General features: G+C 37.7%; 1 protein-coding gene across 7 annotated transcripts in view; it reads left to right on the forward strand.

Annotated features, from left to right (window-relative positions):
• Window positions 1-18735, forward strand: part of RBMS1 (RNA binding motif single stranded interacting protein 1) — a 140216-nt gene that overhangs the window by 92151 nt on the left and 29330 nt on the right. For all 7 annotated transcript variants that reach the window (XM_066190071.1, XM_066190070.1, XM_066190072.1 and 4 more), the window contains 2 exons: window positions 10162-10220; window positions 12785-12876. In XM_066190071.1, the coding sequence (XP_066046168.1) occupies window positions 10162-10220; window positions 12785-12876 (151 nt within the window). The remainder of the gene's footprint in view (window positions 1-10161; window positions 10221-12784; window positions 12877-18735) is intronic.

Consider the following 18735-nt stretch of genomic DNA (forward strand, 5'->3'; position numbering starts at 1 on the left):
AGCCACAGAAACTATGATAATTTATTTGCAAATAATATTGTTTCAAGCTTTCAGTTGTGTGTAAAATGCAGATTTTTTTCAGTCTGTATTTTGTGTCCATTCTGTAGAACTAGGGTAAGAAAACAACAGGGTGAGACCATTTGCTTTCTTAAAATAACATGGTTTTGTTCTTCCATCTTGTAACAGTAGTAAACTGTAACCTCTTCCCATATACCTGAATAGCCTTGTCAGTAGTCGTACATGTGAATTGCTGCAGAAAATGTAGACTATCCTGTGTTTTCTTAAGTAAGAGTGATGATAGTACTAAAAAGTGAGTTAGCCAAGAATTCAAAGTATCTTTTAATTGATTTTAGTTTCCCCCTTCTTGCAGTTTTTTGTTTTGTTTTGGTTGGTTTTTTGTTTGTTTTTGGTTTTGTTTTTGGTGGTTTTTTTTCTTTTTTTTTTGTAAAGTCAGGGTTTTCCAGAACCGCTGTACTGGATGCTGGACAGTAGAGATTAGGAAGTGCAGCCTGCTTTGTAAGGCAGATACTGAGAGGCAGACTCCTTGATTTTTCTGATGTTGTAGCATTTACTGGCAACTTCTTGTTTGGATCATCTTAATGCATGTTAGTTGATTTATGAAAATTCCGAGATTTATTGTTTCTGAGCTGCAAACTGTTTTCATACAAAGGATCCTCAGTTCCATGTCTTATGGTAAAACTTTCTGTAATGCTTTCAGTGGAAGAGTACTTCACATAAATTACAATATTCTATATTAGAAGCAGAATAGTAGCAAATTAGTTTCTAAACCATTCTATCTAATTTGCACACATCACTTCATATTTAAATATTTTTCTCAAAGGAACAATGCCCCATAATTTATAAGGAAAACCAGAGTGGTCTTTCACTCTCATCGGTTAACAAACTCAGTAGATCTGTGGCCGGAAACAGCACCTCTAATGTCGACCAGGAATTGTGTTCCTGCAAACAGATGTTTGAAAACCAGAACTCTGCATAGTTTACACATTTAAAAATTCTTCATACGTGTGTTTTTGAATGGGTAAAGAGAAAAATATCCTAAAAGTGTAGGCAAAAATTAGTTAAGAAAACTCACTTGAGTTTTGCTGTACTATTCATTTCATAAACTAAAGATTATGATAAACAATTTCCTTTTCTGGAAGAACAGACATTTGTTTTAATGCATTGCTTTGATTATTTTTTTCTTTTTCTTCCATTTAGGAGTAAGCAAGCTATGATTACTTAGACAATACTTGCACTTCAAAGTCTGTCAGAGGCAAATCTGTCTGTGATTCTGATAGGTTATTTATCCTGCTTAACCTATAAACTGTAAAGTAACAAGGCTACTGAACTGACAGATAGCCTAGCAGATGGTTCAGAGATTATGCAAAATCACCTCAGCTTGTCAGAAGTCAGGTTGGGTTACTGCAGGGGCGGAGACGGCAAGAAGCACAGAACAAGATCATTTTTCACAATTTCTTGCTTGAAATTCCATTTTTCTTCACAACATGTGACATCCTGTGTCTACAGTTAAAACAGCTATGCAGTCAGCAAATTTAGGACCAGCATGTTCGTATTCTGGCTTTCATAAGAGTCATTAGGTTGATGAGAATCTTTACGTGTCTGTGAAATATGAAAGCTGATCTCCAGTGCAGAGCAAGAGGTCAACTCTGCCACTTTAGCTGCTATTGCCCTCTCCTTTTTCAGTGTCTGGAGCTGTTGTCTCTCCCTACCATAACGTTGAGCAGCATTCTCTTTTTAGCCTATGGAAGATTAAATGGAAATTAGGTGCCATATGTTTAGTAGTAAAAATCATGTTGCAGCTGAGCAAGGATAGGCCAAGATTGAGGGCTTTGACAAAAATCTCTCCCTGAAGAGAGGGTGATTATTAATCATAGCTCTGCCAAGTATCTGAATTCACATCCTCGGTGGAGCGGCTGAGGCTGCAGATACTGATAAACTTGTCAGAGCCTAGAATAGAAGAGTTACAGGTTCATCCTTCAGAATTTGCCTTTTTATTTCTTTTAAATTAACAAAAAAAAAAGCCCCCAAACCCCCTAATGTAAAGAGTTTTATACTTACATTTCTAAATCTCTTTTAAAATTGATTTTACAGCTGTTGTGTTTTTTCTCAAAGCAGCATCAGCAGAATTCTTTTTGATGCCTGACAGGCATAATATGAGAGCCTTCCCCTCCAACTCCAAAAGCTTTTTGCTAGGAGTGGGTGTACACGTGTGCACACTTAATGGATTATTTTTAATTTTTTTTTCCCCATGACTCTGTCTTCATAGTACTGAAGAATAACTGCTTTTTCACATATTGCAATATCCTTAACCTTATAAAGTAAAACTAAATAAACATGCCCTTACATTTTTATTGATTTAAGATTGACAGAGAAAACACCTCTGCAGGCAGCTGTTGAAAGTGTGTTCATTAAGACACTAGAAAGCCACATTGGGAAAGCTGCTTTAGTGTCAGCTGTAATATTTCTGAAATGTTTAAAGTGCCCAGAGACATTAAAACCCAAAGTCTCCCTCAACTGTGTTAAATAAAAGGACATTGTGCAGTGGATCTTCCTTCTAAAATAATCAATTAGTTGTGCAACAAGGATCATATTAATTGAAAAACCTTTGGAAAATATAGTAAAGATAGGAGGTAGGATGGTAATGGGAGTCTTTCCCCTTGGCTTTGAGTCAGCTTCTAAGGAATGGATAGAGGTTATTCACAACTCTACAAAGCAAGAGCAGAAGGAAGCAAGCATTTCCTGATTCTAAAAACATATCTTCCCTGTCCCCACAGCTTATCTTTCTCTGAACCAGGAAATAACTACTCTTGGGAAAAACAAATTGGGTAGCTCAAAAATAATAATTTCCAAAATCTTTTTTTGTGTCACTCCACTGTCCATTAGGATTTTGAATTCCTGAATATTTTTAGTTCTAAGGAGCATTTACATTTATTTAGAGCCTGTACGCTACAAACCAAATGCTTATTCATAAAATACTTTTTATCTGTTGAAATTAATATTGTCCAAGAAACTTAGAAGGCATTTGTTCACAGTTTACTAAATTGTGTGTGTCCATTGGGCAAAGCATCTGTTCCTGTGAGGACAGACAATTGTAAGAGATGAGAGAATATCTGGGCTTGCATCTGGTTTTGCTGCTTTTGATTTCTTCTCAGAGAAATCTGGAATTGTAACCTACTGAGACTGAAGAAAAAATTATTTGTACCAAAATAATAGTAGTTTGCACTGTGGAGATGTTAGTAATTGCATTGGTGATGATGACGACGTAGACTGGTTCTTACTGAAAACAGAAATTAAATTTAAAAGAAGATTTAAACAGACATCTTGTGAAGAAAGCTTTGCTGATCTTAATGAAGAGTTTACAGTAGTATATAAGAATATTGATTTGTCAGTAAAGGCAAGGTTCCTAGGAGCCTAGGGTTTTTTGGCTTTTTTGGTTGGAGGATTTCCCCACCCCTCCTTTTTTTTTTTAGTACACAGACCTCAAAAGTATTCTTTGCATTAATAGAAAAAATGTAATTTTTGTAATTTTGTAAAGAAAAAACAGCAGTTGGCTTTTGTAATAATAAATACTTATTTATTTGGAGGTATTATTTATCTCCCGAATAAAATAATAATAAATGAGAATGAGAACTACTTGGGTATTTGTGTATTTTGAAAATACCATCTTTCTTCTGAAGTACCAGAGAATTGAAGGGAAAATCAGTAAGAAAGGAAGGAACTAGCTTTATCTCAAAACCACATGATCATTTGACACCATGTCATGAAAATAACACTTTAATTTAGGTACTCAAGTAAGTTCTGTTTTGCATATAGTGAAAAATATGGTCTAATGCCTGAAACAGGGCACTTCTGGTGGCATTGGTTAACCCAGTGCTTGAATATCTGAAACAAGGAATGGAGACTTTACTAAACCAAATAAATTAGCCAAATCTATAACAATTTCAAAAACAGACCTCATACTAAGATAGAATATCCATACCCATTAACTAGGAAAATAAAAATATAAAATATAGCTGCAGCTTTTCATGTAATGTTTAATGATGCATTTAAAATGATTGGTCCTGCTTTTGGTAGATACTTATTGTGTTCTGGTAGAAAACCTTTAGGTGCAGGATGGCCTTGAAGCAACTGAGTATTCCGAAGAGTTTCTCAAAGAACAGTGTGTCTTCCAACAACAGAAAACAAAATACGGACAAAATGTTCTCAGCAATGTTTCCTTCTGAACGAGGGCATAGATGTGGTGAAGAGGAATTTAAAAATGGAAACCATATGGTTTGATTCTGTTCTCTAAACTCAGTATTCTGCTGGATTGAATAAATTTCTTTATCAAGTCTTTGTAAGAAACATTTACCCATAACTAAAGAGTGGGATGAGAGTGGTCTATCACAAGGTCTAGTAGTGTTGTATTGACAATTATTTTCCAAAATTCCCCTTACTGGAAAATTGAAAATTTGATACATAAAGAAACAAAAGCTCACTGTGTTTGTCTAAGCTTAAAAGGGACTAAGAGCTTAAGGTTCAGTACGCCACTTTCCCAAAATGCAGCAGAGGCGGAGGTGTGGGAGCCAGATAAAACTTTTTATGCTTAGGTTTTGGATCCAGGGGAAAAGATTGATGGGGCTGATCATTTTCCTTTGGCTGTGCTGTTAGCTTAGAAATGCCCTGAACATGGGAAGATCTGTGAGGAAAAGGAGCAAGCTGTACGAGGTCAGCTCTTGCTGACAACTCCCTCTTTTTCTCAGACCCAGGGAATTTTCTTTGCTCATCCTGCACCAGGTGTTATAGAGGAACTGTGAACTCCAGCAGAGATTAGGCCTTTCCATGGCCTGTTAGGATTTTTCCCCATCAGTTCTCAACTGAGATGAGTGGAGTGGCTTCTACCCATCCTACAAGCAGGATTGATGGTGGTGTGAGCCTGGCTAGTAAGACCATCAGTTGCATATAAATGTTTTGAGTCATAGTGTTCAAATCACAATACTCTGTATTTGGAGAGGTGAAGATCTTAAAATGTGCACATCCCTGATTTGCAGAAGTCTGTGTTCGTTGTGTGCATTTATTTGAGGTCATACTGAAAGACAACATGATTTCCTTTCAAGCAAGAATTTGCTGCATTTAGAGTATGTGCAAGGTACCCACTGACCGTGCTGTGTGGTGAATAAGGCCATCTTGAATAAGAAATATTTTTTTTGGTTTTTGTTGTCTCTTTTATTTTTAAAGCTGATTTACAGACTAAGCAGGCCCACCTGCTTTTTCTTTTTAGTGTTACAATTAATATATAACAATTGCTTTGGAAGTATTTGCTTTAGGCATTTTCATCTAGTTACTTACCCTAGTAAAAATTACAATTTATTTTTATGTGGATCTATTCAGCAGCTGCATTATATTTTAGGATTAATTGATCTGTTCTCCTATGTGATATTACTTGCCAGATCTGCCTGTTTGTTGTGCTGTCTCCAGTCTTTCAGTCACCTGGTGAGAATATTGGCTCCTTATCAGAATATTTTGTCTTCAGTCAGGTTCTCTTTCCTTTCACAATTCCACCTTAAAGTGAATTCATGTACTTGGAGCCACTTACAAGTTATGAAATCCATGTCTGGTTTTACCGCATGATTCTGGATCTTAAAAATAAGAGCATTCCATGAAGGTCAGTGATAAGGTGCTAAGATGTAAAAATTAATCTAGAACAAACACAGAAGATATGCAGTGTTGTTTCCATATATCAGAGGGGTTTTGTCAGCACTACAGTAATGCAAACTGTAACAGCAGGATCTCTAGGAATGTTCTTTTTACAGCTGGACTGGACTTAGGCAAAGGGAGATCACTGTTCATCTTCAACACGAAGTTCTGGACAGTTCAGGGTGGAGGACCTAAGCAGCATTTAAAGGCAACAACTTTCCATGGTGGCAGATACACTTCTGGCATATTTTTGTCCAAGTCAGCATCTTGTGGTAGAGAAATCCTTCCCAGCAAAAGCTGAAAGACAGGTTGAAAGTACTGCAAGGGGAAGCATTGTAAGCTTGGTGGTATGAGGTGTATTACATTATGTTGCCGACAAAGATTTGAACAATTCATTCCAGACAAACCTTATCAAGCCTCTCACTGCCTGTTCTTACTGTACCTCCCCTAATGCACACACAGATAAGTTCTTTCAACACTCAAAATGGCACTTGGGGCAGAGACTTCAAGATACTTCATTCCCCATTCTTTGTCATGCTCACGATGGTGTCTTTTCACCCTCACATTTCCATGTATGTTCATTATACTGCCAGATGTACAGAGGCAGAAAAATAAATAGTGGTTCAGGTTGATTCATGTACCTGGTTTTCTAGGGACCCTTTTCTTTCAGCCTTGTGGAGGTTGCCAAAATTAGGCTTCAGAGGTGTTTTAAATGTCTAATGTATCCCTAGCTGTTTGCAGTGAATCTGTCAGTAGGATTGTTTGCACTGGTTTTGACAATGTTGCCGAAGAAAATTATTTTAAAAAAATATGTGGTGGTGCTTCACATCAAGTCTTCCACTTCAAAAGCATCTAAGACAAAGGTATAGTGCAGTGTTTGACATTCTTATCACCTGGCAGTAGATTTTGGGGCAGCAGGAGCAGGTGAGGGTTATTTTTTTGTTTCTGCACTATGAGTATGCAATGAGCAGTAGTAAACGTTATCCTGTTAGCAGCTGTACTGCATTTCTTCCTAGCTTGGCTTTGAATGTGTTTCTTCTTTGTCTTATATCCCAGACAGACGTTTGTGTTGGTGGCCTGTACCACAACTGTATCTTGTAGACTGGGTCACAGGCAGTTACTGAGTGCACCCCTGTTAATCCCATAGCCAGCGCACCCTGGCAATGATTTACCTGCCTCTTACCCAAGCCCTCTCTTTCTCGATGTCTGAGTTGATATTGATACAAGTGCTGTATAGAAAAGGGATGCAAAGCTGAAAACATCTTTCTATCTCCAAACATAATTCAGACTGAAGAATGTGTTAATAGTACTCAAAAGAAGAAAAAAAAAAAAAACAACTCTATTGCTGCTGAACATGAGTTTGATGTTATTTTGAGGAGAAGAATAACCCACTTAATAAGAAATACCTAGTTGCTTGTCACCAGCCAGATTAGCGGTTATTTCTTAAGACTGGTACTTAATTTAAAAGAAAGCATGTTTTAAAAAAGTGTTTCAGCTGAGAGGGAATGAGCAATTGCCAGTCGCTGTAGAAGTTATTCTGCCAGCTGTGGGAACAGTGCTCTGCTGTAGGTACAAAATCTCACCAAGCATGCAGTAAGGCTGCAGAGCAGGAGAGATTCCTCATCAAGTGCCTTAAACAACTAGATGTATATAGGCTTTGAGAGTTAGGATCTTCAGGCAAGACCTAACGTCATAGACGTCTTTGTAATACAAATTTTCTCTTGCTTGCTATAATCCTTTTGTAAGCAGGCAATACATACCAGTTTGGATCATGACTGGTGTGTTCTGTAGCTCATTGATTTCTGCAGGGTCTCGATTGCAGTTGCACCCAAAAAATGAGCAGTTGAGGACAGGAGCTTGTGTTAAAAGCAAACTGTAGAATTCAAGGGGAAGAAAAGTTTTCACAACAGTCGTAATTTGAAGGAAGCACTTGGAAGAAACCGCAAGGAGTAATTCCCTGGTACATGCTGGGAACAGGGAGAGGGTGCATCCTGCTGGCCAGGCTCAGGGCGGGTAAATGGCTTTTCTGTGGCATGAGTGGAGAACAACTCACACATGGGAAGGAAAATTGTAGGAGAAATCCTGGCGATAACTGCTATTGTTATACTGGTTCCTAGTTTGTTCCTAGACTCACACTGCTGAAATTTCTTGGCAGCCTTCCATGGTGGCTGGTTGTTCTTTGCAGGAGCCATGCAATCTAGGACAGTGCAATAAATCACTAAGCCATCTTTGCAGAGTGGAAGGGGGTGCAGGAAGTTTCTGTAAAGAACAGATGTGCAGAGACCCGTTCATGGGCTGGTGAGCATCAGCACCATGGGCTGGAGCAGTCCAAGGCAGCCCTGAGGCACCTGGCTGGGTCAGTGTGTTCACACAAACACCCAGTGCTGTGGTTCTTCACCACCGCCACTTGCTGTGCTTTCAAGAACTGACACAGTAGCAGAGACGAGATCATCCTTCAGGGATTTTTTTCCCACAAAAGGCTATGTAGCTCTTCACTTTAAGAAGCTTTAGGGAGGCTGATAGGATATGGAGAATGCTGGCTGTCAAATGTCATGCTGGGTGCAAGTGCCCGGAGCAGTTTGCCTCTCTCATTTATAGCATGTGCATTTACTCTGCACTCAGAAAAATTCTGGAGAAAATGTGAAAAGTTTTGACATGGGGACTATAAAGCTTTCTGAATGGAATGACATTTTTGAAAAATTAGTGATACAAATAAGGAAGTACCTGCTCCAACTATTATGCACAATTTCTATTGCTTTATTGCAGCTTCTAAAATGGTCAGTTTAGGTATGCACTGATTTGCATTGATGCTTTTAGGTTTTTAGGCTACAGGTGGATAGTTCTATTTTATATCAGTGTAGATGCTCACAATCTCAGATAAAAGAAGGAAGCCACCACTTCGTGGCATGTGTCCCAGGTTTATTCCCTTGCAACTATTGGAAGCCATCCAATAACTATTGCATAAACAGCAGGGTCTTGAAACTGGTCACAAAGAGTGATAACTACACTGAAAGGTGTATTTAAATGCTCTCTGAGGGGAAAGTACTTTGTAAATAGGTTTTGCCTTTGAATAGCTATCACTTTGCAAGTGAACAGTTAACTGAGTACTCTGAACAAACTAAGTTTAATTTATTAGCCTTCTAATGTATTTTGAAGAATTTTTAAGACTAATACAGCTACTGCAGAAATGGAATTAGTTGTCTTTTGACATAGTATTTTTTTTAAATCACACTCTGTTGAGGTTCTATTTAGCAGGTAAGATGGTGAAAGTCCATTTTTCCAAAATTCCCCTTTCGTATACTGATAACATTTCTCATTGTTCTCTGTTCATTTTGGGTTCTTGTACAATGATAAAGAGCCTCAGCACACGGTGCAGAGATACACCTATTAGTGTAATAAGTTGCATTACATTCTCAAGCCAATGCATGCTCCTTTTGCATCATTTTTTTCTTCTGTGCTCAGGGCACCCTAACAAGTGTAGTTGACAAGCGAACGGAGGAAGATGTGGGAAGGAGCTTGGGAAACCTGTGCACATTTCCTGTCCCACTGCTGATGCAGGCCAAGAGAATTGCTGTTTTTAAATTGAAAGTGGGATTTTTATCCCAAGGAAGTTGCAAACAGGAACAAATTCTACTCTAAAAACTAACTAACTCTAAAAATGATCAAAATACCTAATTCTGATAAGCTTTGCTTCAGAAACAGTCATTGTGCTCATTGCTGGGATTGCTGTCCACCTGTTTCCTGAGCTTAGTTGAGATCTCTCTGTGTCCACCTCTGGACTGCACAGCAGACTGCTCTTACCAAGTACAGAGAAGCTGAGACACTGGCAATTGAAACTTTCCTGAGGGATGTTTTTGTTTTAGTTGAAATTGCTTATATTAACAGAAATGTACAGAATTTTTTTGCCAACTTTGTTGATCGGCTTTCCTAAGTCTTGCACTTGTCACATTCCAGAACAGAATAATAATAAATCAAATGTAATATTTTTGTGTTTGTCAGTTAGGGTTTTGCTGGGTTTTTCTCTCTCTTTTTTTTTTTTTTTTCCTCTTTCCATACTGTGCTAGCCAGCAGGCCTAGCACTGACCAGGCAACTAGTATGTTTTAACTGGTCTATGTGCTGAGAGAGTCCCAGCATATATCTATAACATGGTGTCTACATACCGGGATTATAATGGCATGGAATTCTTTTCCATAAAGCACTGATTTCTGTCTTGTTCTGTGATTCTGTGGTGCCACTGAGAATATAAGACAAGTAAAACAAGATTGTGCTTGAAATTGTTGATCTTTTTTTTTTTTGCAAATTCCATCTATGTATGAGTTTGCATTCCATAATTATATAGCCTATATATTGTTTCATTTTAGATAGAGTAAATGGTACTAGGATATGAAATAAAGTGATTTGTATGTCTGTTATAATAGGATGTTCTTTTCTCATTTTCCTTACACATGTATAATACATTTTAGGTATGGGAAAATTGTATCCACGAAGGCTATTTTGGACAAGACTACAAACAAATGCAAAGGTATGTATATTTTCCTTTACACTGCATTCCTGTGAAAGTCATAACTGATTCTATAAAATATATTAATGTTGTATTTTAAGTGCTTTTTTACCTTTGTTGGTTTGGTTTGGGTTTTTTTTCCCCATTCTCATTCCAAAGTGTGTTTTATTCTTGCTGGTGGTTGGTGTATTCAATGCATTTGCCTCCAGTGGAGCTGGCAGACAGCCGGTGTCGGTGGCACAGCCATGCCGGAGTTGACATGCATAGGGCTGGCTGGCAGCTCGCCTCTATTTTAAAAACAAAAATGGAGTTAAAAGCAGCTTTTCCCCTTTTGCCTGGAGAAACTCGGGAAGCTTGCAGATGACCATTCAACTATACTACGCATCTTAAAAAATTATACATTGTGGAAATAAGCTACATTGATTAGTGTAGCTTGAAGCAGCACTTAATTACATGTTCCAGTACTCTAATTGTGTTTTGTTATGTTCTATTGAATGTATTGGGAGCAAAGAGAGGGTTCATTTTCAACGAAGTAATTGCAGCTGGAAAAAAAAATATTAGAACTCCTCTAGATAAGCTGGATACATCAGTTCACAGATTTTCATCACTCACTGCAATTGCACTGATTTGGATCCCAGCATGTTTGTGGTGGGAGAAGGTGTGGTAGCAGACTCTGAAATACCAGATTTCAGACTTCAGTTTTTTACAGTTAAGAGGATAATTTCTAAGCAAAGTGAAATATTAAGTCAGCTGATTGAGCAGTGTTAATAAGCATATAATGCCCATGAATGAGCAGAAAGCTGATAGGCAGAGTGAGGAGCGCTCATCATCAGTTAAGACAAAGCTTTTGTGCAGAGCTTGGAAGCAGTGCAGGGACATAGCTTCTCAACTCCTCATCTTAGGCAAATTAAAGAGGCACTGACAGTTCAGAAACTGAAATTTCTAGAAATTTTTTTCCTAGCTTGTATGCAGATGTCATTGTGACTAGGAAAGAGGAGATGCCCTTTTCAATTATTTTAATTAGTTAATGCCTATGATTGCACTTAACTGATTTAGTCTGTCCTTTCTGTCAGTTCCTGAAGTGTTCAGTAGTCCTTTCTGAGATACAGAAATTCTCATTAGTTCTTTAAGAGATATAAGATGACTTTTTCAGTACAGAATTGAAATCCCACTGATGAAAAGCGGTAGCTCACAGCCTGTTGTGACAATACACTGCAAGGTAAAGGCTCCAGGGGAGTTCACTGCATGTCACTGAAATTGCAATGGGAACATAAGTAAGCAGGATGCAAATGTCTAACTGGAATTTAACCAAAAGATTGACAGCATCTCTGGCTTCTGCCAAAAAACACACCATGGGGTTTAAACTAACTGGAACAATGAGCAATTGAGTTTGTATATCATCTGGAAGGTGGCAAAGCCAGCTTTGATGGCATACTTGGTGTCAGTATGTAACTTCGTATTACACCCTGCAGTGTGTTGGTGATAACCTAGGCTGCCATGGGTGTGGAGAGCTAGTTTGGGGTATGGGAAGTTAGTCTTGCCTTGGCAGCACAAAACTTGATATGAACTAATTCACTTTGTTTCGTGTCAGGATTTAACAATCCACACCACCACGTGTTACACAAAACAATATGCTGCTTTCTTCAGCTTCTTGGCAGTATAAATAAGCTTGCACTGATGTACAAGGCTGCTTGAGTTGTTTTTCCTGAATTAAGAGCTTTAAAGCTTGTTTTGTTAAAACACCAGAATATTTTATATTACAACTTTTATTATTTATTATATATATTATTTATTATACCATTATTATACCTTTTCTCAGTATAGATATATTGTAAGGGGATATTGAAGAAATATTTCCATTCTCTGCTTCTCCAGAGGTTGTTTCATCATTTTCTTTGTTTGTTTTCTTTTACCCCAACTTTAACTCTGGAAAGGGATTTTGTTAATACTTGGGCAGTTCACTGGTGGAAAAGAGGAGGATTGAAAAACGCATAATAAAGGTTGCAATGGCATCTAGTGGAAGTAGCTCCCAAACTCTGACTGCCTCTTGGGGAGCCTTGAGCTTTACCAAAAATTGGGTAGATATGTGTCTTCTAAACTAAATTCCTCTCCCAATTTTGAATAAGCGAAAAGTAACTTATAGATTTACTTGTCATTTATTCGAACTGTAATAAGAATTTACTTCAGAAAAATTAACAAATGCTGCTTAATTTGGTGATCTCTGAAATAATCTGCTGTAAATTACAATCCAGATAATACAAAGTATACTGCTTGTTAGCAATTTGGCCAAAATTCTGATAATGAGTGGGCATGGAAATGGATTTTTTCCACTAGGGCAGATCCCTACCTGGGCAAGGTTCAAGAACTTTGCTAGGTTTTTTTCTTTTGGGGGGGGGGGGGGGGAGGGGGCGGGGGGAGAGGGTGCAGGGGACAACATGCATGAAAAACTCGAGTTCAAATTGTCCCTCTTCATCAATAAGAAAATTGTATTAAATAACCATGCCAGTAGCATGGCTGTTGGCTGTGAAGTGTTTGTTTATAAGCTGGTTGCCATCTTGTTAACGAAGTGATGTTTTTTCTTTCAGGCTACGGTTTCGTTGACTTTGACAGCCCAGCAGCTGCTCAGAAAGCAGTTTCTGCTTTAAAGGCCAGTGGAGTCCAAGCACAGATGGCAAAGGTGAGTTAAAATAACCAGCTAATTCTTGCAATGGATTGTGAAGGTGAACAAGCTTGTACAGTGGCACAACAAGGGCAGTGTGAAGTTTCCAGCTGCAGGGCCCTTAACAGAGACCACAGTCCTCAAGCCATGTGATTATTAAGGTAATAAAATGGAGACTTTTGACTGCCATATCCTAAATAATCTCAACTAATTAAATAAAGAAGCATGATATTGTAAAGTCTCCAAACTGATCTCATTGCATTTATCAATTTATTCATTATAGTCTTTTCCATTGGCTACATCAAACAAAAGTTCAGCAATAATTTGTAAAAACTACAGCAGGCTTAATGAACTGGTTCTACAGCACAAAGTTATGAAAGGTTTGAAAGATTGTTTGTTACTGAAGTTAGAAGCCTTGTGATTTAGGGATTAATTTTTGAGTATACCATGGCAAAATTTAATTTTTGAATTTTGTTTCAGCCCTTCTAGTATATTTTCTGCTAATATAAGTAAAATTTGAATGTGAGCACTCATGATAGATGTCTTGAAATTCTTAGCCAGTTCTTGACTGACCTACTTTTGCATCAAGGCAAACCCAAGAATTACTAAAAAATAACAGAACGAGAGCTATCTTTTTTTTCTTTAATTTTTAATGAACCTTGTCTCTGAACCAGCTTATTAGCCAAATGTGATCTTCAGAGCATCTTCAGTACTCTTTTATGAAACTGGGGAGATGATGCTTTAGTAGTGATACTGTCATGCATTCTTGTTGGTTCAGATGGCCTGGTTCCAAAAGACAGCCATAAACACCTCTACAAATTTGTTAACTAAAGACAATATTGCCAGCATAATTTGTTGGTATGATTCTGGTACCTCTTAAAGCAAATTTATTTTTAGTTTGAAAATTTTATACTAATTAAAAAACCTAAACTCTAGTAATCTCAGAGGCTTTTTTATTAAAGTAGTCTGCTAAAAATCTAGCAAATCTTTTATAGTTATCCACTAGGTACAGATTTTTTTCAGATGAGATATTTTCCACAGCTTCTCAGCTGAAGAGAACAGTTAAGCTAACAACATAAATGTCTTTGGATGGATTCCAGGACAGCAAAATGGAAACCATATGTTTCATACTTAATGCGTGTTTCATTACAGCCATGACACAAACATACATGCTTACTGGAAGACACTTGGGGTTTTTTTTCCTTTTATAAGGTTTTACGTATTCTTAATAAAGGCCATTTATTTAATCTTTAGGTTTTAGGTGATCACTTTAAAATACACCCCAGATTTTTCAAAGTTCTGTCTGCCATCTTATGAATATATCTAGATAGGAGCTGCAAAAAGAGATCTTGAAGTCATATAAATTCATTTTCTTAATAAACTTTGATGTCTGATTTAATTGTTTTCTTGAGTAGATGGAGAAGCTCTAATAATTAACTATAGTAACCTAATTAATAGTTTCTTAATCATTTTTATAGTAAATATTTCTGACTCATTTCCTCTGACAGTTGCAAGATCAGTAATATTTCTTTTTGTTAGCATTAATGAAAAAATGTGTACCAAAATATCCTACCGTTTTGGGAATTTTTCTGACCCTGTGTCAAACTTGATAACCTGTGGGAAACCTGTAACTATGAGGTTTGCATTCCAGTGAAACTTGTTCTGCTTCTTAACACAGAGAGAGTGTTTAAATCACTAAAAAGACCAACCCCAAACCCAGCCCAATGAACACTACCACAACAAACAGTCATTAGTGACTATGAGTTTGAGTGCTTTGATTTTTGTCTATTTTGAGCCACTGGATTTTTTTTTTCCGCTGGGCAATACTGCTCTCCTTTTGTCTGAAAAATCCTGTCTCTACTTAGATGCTCCAAACTGGGAATGGCCAGTCACAGTTGCTTTGACAAGATTAGCAAATCATACCCTTCACCTGCAGGACACTAAAAGTTTTTGTTTGTGTGTTTAGCGTTTTGTTCCTTTGCTTGTGATCACCTGTGCCGTGGGGTGCTGGTCCTGCAGTGACACTGCTCCAGGCTTAAGCCTGAGTGTCACAGAGAAGGATTTGAGGAGTTTCCTGGCTGTCTGGGCAATCAATTTCCTTACTGGCCACCACAGCTGCTGCAGTTTCAAAGAGGAAATCCATGTCTGTTGGTGCGATTTATCCATGGGAAGGTGTGGAAATTACTCTGTGCCCAGAGTGTCAGGAGCAGCATGACCCGTCAGTGCTCTCATCCTCCCCCCTGACATGGTTTCTGACCCACAGCAGCTGAACAGTGAGGAAAATGTTGAAGCCACACTCTGACTCTGGCTGCCATAAAGTCTTTTTGCAGTGTCCTGCTGTAGTTCTAGGTCAGTGAGTTAAAAACTACTCGTGGCAGCAAGTTCATCTGCAAATCCTACTTTAGTGGAAGTGGTTCAGATTTTTTTCATATCAAAATTTCTGTTGTTTTGTAGAGATAATGTCAAATTACAATAATATAATTTTTTAAAACATTAAGTAGTGAAATACATTATTATTATTATTATTATTATTATTATTATTATTATTATTATTATTGTTATTGTTATTGTTATTATTATTATTATTATTGTTATCCTGTCCATGGAGTAAAATCATGCTCTACTTGGCAGTCTACTTCCAAGTTGATCTGACATGAGAAAAACCCCACTTGCTATGTTCTGCTACTGCTGAGCAGAGTGGGAAGGCCCAGGGCCCAAGCTACAGCTTCAAACCAAATCTGTTCTGGGGTCACTGTTGGTAGAGAAGTGGCCACCACTCAGAAGGATGATGGAACCCTGTGTCATTCCATTGCTCATGAGATACCATGTCTTCAGCTATTCTGGTCTTTCTGAGATCTGAATTGAGAACCCTTGGCTAAGACAAAGCAGCCTGGAAAGAATTTTGCCTTGTGCTGGTTACCAGTGTCTTCTGGTCACTGCTGAAACAAATGTTCCCAGTGTTTCCTTTTGACCAGAAAATGTGGCTAAGAGCTCACATAAGATGATAATTGCATAGCCAGGGAATGGGAGTAGTTTTTGGATGGAAATTTAAAATGGATTTAACAACCTATTGCCCCTCTCCTCTCTTCCACTTGAATATTGCTGGCAGTATGTCCATCTTTTTCTGGGTATGTAGGTGGCTGTGGAAGGGAATCAGGTGACGTGAGCTGTACTGGTAGTCAGCTTGTTTCAGAACTCACTACTGCAAACCAGCAGATTATCTCTTACTCAACAGATCAAAGAGCAAATACATGTCTTGCAAGAGAAGTGTTATTTCTAAGCTAGTTAGTTACTGGTGGGTGTCCAATTTTTATTTTCATTCCTTTTAATTTATCAGAATTTCTTTTCCTAGTTTATTGTTCTTGCTCCTAGAGGAATGATTATAAACCAATAATCATAAGTTCAAAGACTGTGGTTTTGTAGAGCTTTGCAGTCTTAGATAAGATTAGTAGTAGTATTGAAAAGCTCTGACCATTTTGTTTGTTAGAAAAGTTGTGGTTGGTGTCAGAGTGATTCTTCTGAGAGCCCTCTTGTCTTCCCACCACCCCACCCAGGTAAAAGTGAGATAATTCTAGGTTTCTACATTATTCAGAACAGACAGAAAGTAACTGTGTATATGAAGATAGTGCACACAGAAAATCCACTATATGTTGTATTTTGAATGGAGATTTAAAATACTGAGAGTCTGTAAGGATGTTTTAGAAATGGTGAGGTATAAATGCCATGGAGATACCAGACACCTAAGATCTTAAGGGCTTTTGGCTTCAAGGTTAACATAAAGCATTCAAGTTACTGCTCAGACCAAGTTCTGTCCCATCAAATGGTGTTAACTGAATTTACCTGTAGCTACTGAAGCAAGTGTTTCAAATGGAAGGTTGACTAATTCTTACTTTCTGGATGTAAACTAATATATAAATATAAAAGGTAAAAAAGAGCTACTAAGGAAGAATGATTACTAAAACCCACAGTTCTTCTCATCTTTCTGTCTAAGACAGGAAAAGAATCATTGTGTTTGTAGCCCAGATAAAGACAGCAAGAGAATATCTGTATTACACTGATAGCAGTGTAGAGCTGCACAAGCCAGCTAGAATACCAGTGTGGCTCCGCCAGCTCAGACTTTATTGAGGGTTAACTCCTTCCTGGCATGGCAAGGACATCTTTACAACCAGATTGTCCATCTCCTGGTAGGTTGACAGATTTCTGAGATAATAGTGAAAGGCTTATATCGAAACTGTTCTACGTGAGGAATTACCACTTTTTGCAAAGAGCTTGCAATGTACTTTAGACATCACAAAAAGGATTAATGGATGTTCTCACAATTGAACTTCAACCATGTGTTTAAAATTAGCGTAGTGTCCTCTCTTTAAAATGATTCAGCTGTCCAGGTCCAACACGGCTACTGTGGACTCAGTGACCCTGATTCTTCAACACTTCGTTGTTGAAGTCCTTGTCTTCTCATGTCTCTTCAATTCTGTCTCTCCTCATGAGATTTGTAGTTCTTCTGTATGTACAACTTCGCTATAAGAAAGTCATATATTCATTATTTTCCAGTTTGTGTCTTCCTGTCTTTTTTTTCCGTATGGAAGCATAAAGAAAACATATACTACTTACAAAAGAAGTCATGAAAGTAGTCTATGGACATGGAAGATTTCTGTGGTCAGTGACACTTGTTAATTTGAGCCAAGGAATGCTGTTCTATGTACTAATGTACATTTTTGTGGGAAGATTCACTGTTTATCCATTTGAAGATTTCCCCAGAGTTGCACATTTTTAGGACTTAGGGCTTTAGATTCATAATGTTAAAATTTCCTCTGCCTTATGTCTTCGCTTCCGCTGACACAATGAAGTGTTGTCCTGCTTATTTGTATTAGCTCTCACATTAACGTATCACCGAATACTTTCAAGTATTTTAAACTTGTGGAAAAAATTAGGGCCATCTTAATTACTGTTTCTTATTTGAATTGTGTCAGAATAACAATGTGCTAACAATGTAAAGGATGTTCTCCCATCACATACTGACTTACGCCATTCTTAAGACACAATTTGAGTTTTCTGGAGTGGTCTACAGGCCATGAAAGCATCAGACCAAATTCTGAAACTTGTTACGTGGGGATGGGTTTTAGCTTGCAATGAATATGAGCCCATTGACTGAGTTCATGTTGATCCTCTGGAGTACAGAGATGACCTGGATTTGCAATCTTTATATTTTTCACTCATACAAAGGCAGAACTGTGATGTACTCTCCATGTACAGGTAGCTTTATCTTTCTTTCCTACGTTTTTATACTTTGGATTTACTCTAGGTGACTTTTTTCCTAAGTGTATTTGAAAAAGATGAATTGTCACACCATCTGAAGTGTGAACTTTGTGAGGGAAAAGCTGCTTAGCTCCTTGTCCTCATCTCTGTAACAGAAATCAAGGCTTTTCCACATCTAATAAGCATAATGTATTGAAGGCAGCTCTTCCTTTATGTTGCTGATGATGGTTTTAAATGAGCAAAAATGAGAAACAGCGAACTTTTAAGTTTGGTAATGTATTGCTTATAGTACTTGTCTTCCTTGTGACAGCCTTCTGGAGAATTAAATCAGTTTTCATTCCTATAGAACAAACCAAGAAAAATAGTTTAGGTTACCATGGTGCCAGAGCATTTAATCTAACTGGAGAAGGTAGGAATGTTGCAGTTTTTTTATTCTGCATCTGGGCTTCTGAATGCCAAAGAACAGATGACAGGCAAACTGGAGCTAACTCAAGCAGATTTCTACAGCAGTTTTTAGCAACTGTCTTGGAAAGTTTTCTTTTTACCTAGTTTGTACTGCTTTTTGTAGGTAATAGTATTAAATCTTACTGTAACACATTTTAAATAAACATAATAAATTTT

This window comes from Chamaea fasciata, unplaced genomic scaffold (genome assembly GCF_029207755.1).
Source record: "Chamaea fasciata isolate MVZ Bird 193981 ecotype frontalis unplaced genomic scaffold, bChaFas1.0.hap1 SCAF_8, whole genome shotgun sequence".
In the NCBI taxonomy this organism is placed as follows: domain Eukaryota; kingdom Metazoa; phylum Chordata; class Aves; order Passeriformes; family Sylviidae; genus Chamaea; species Chamaea fasciata.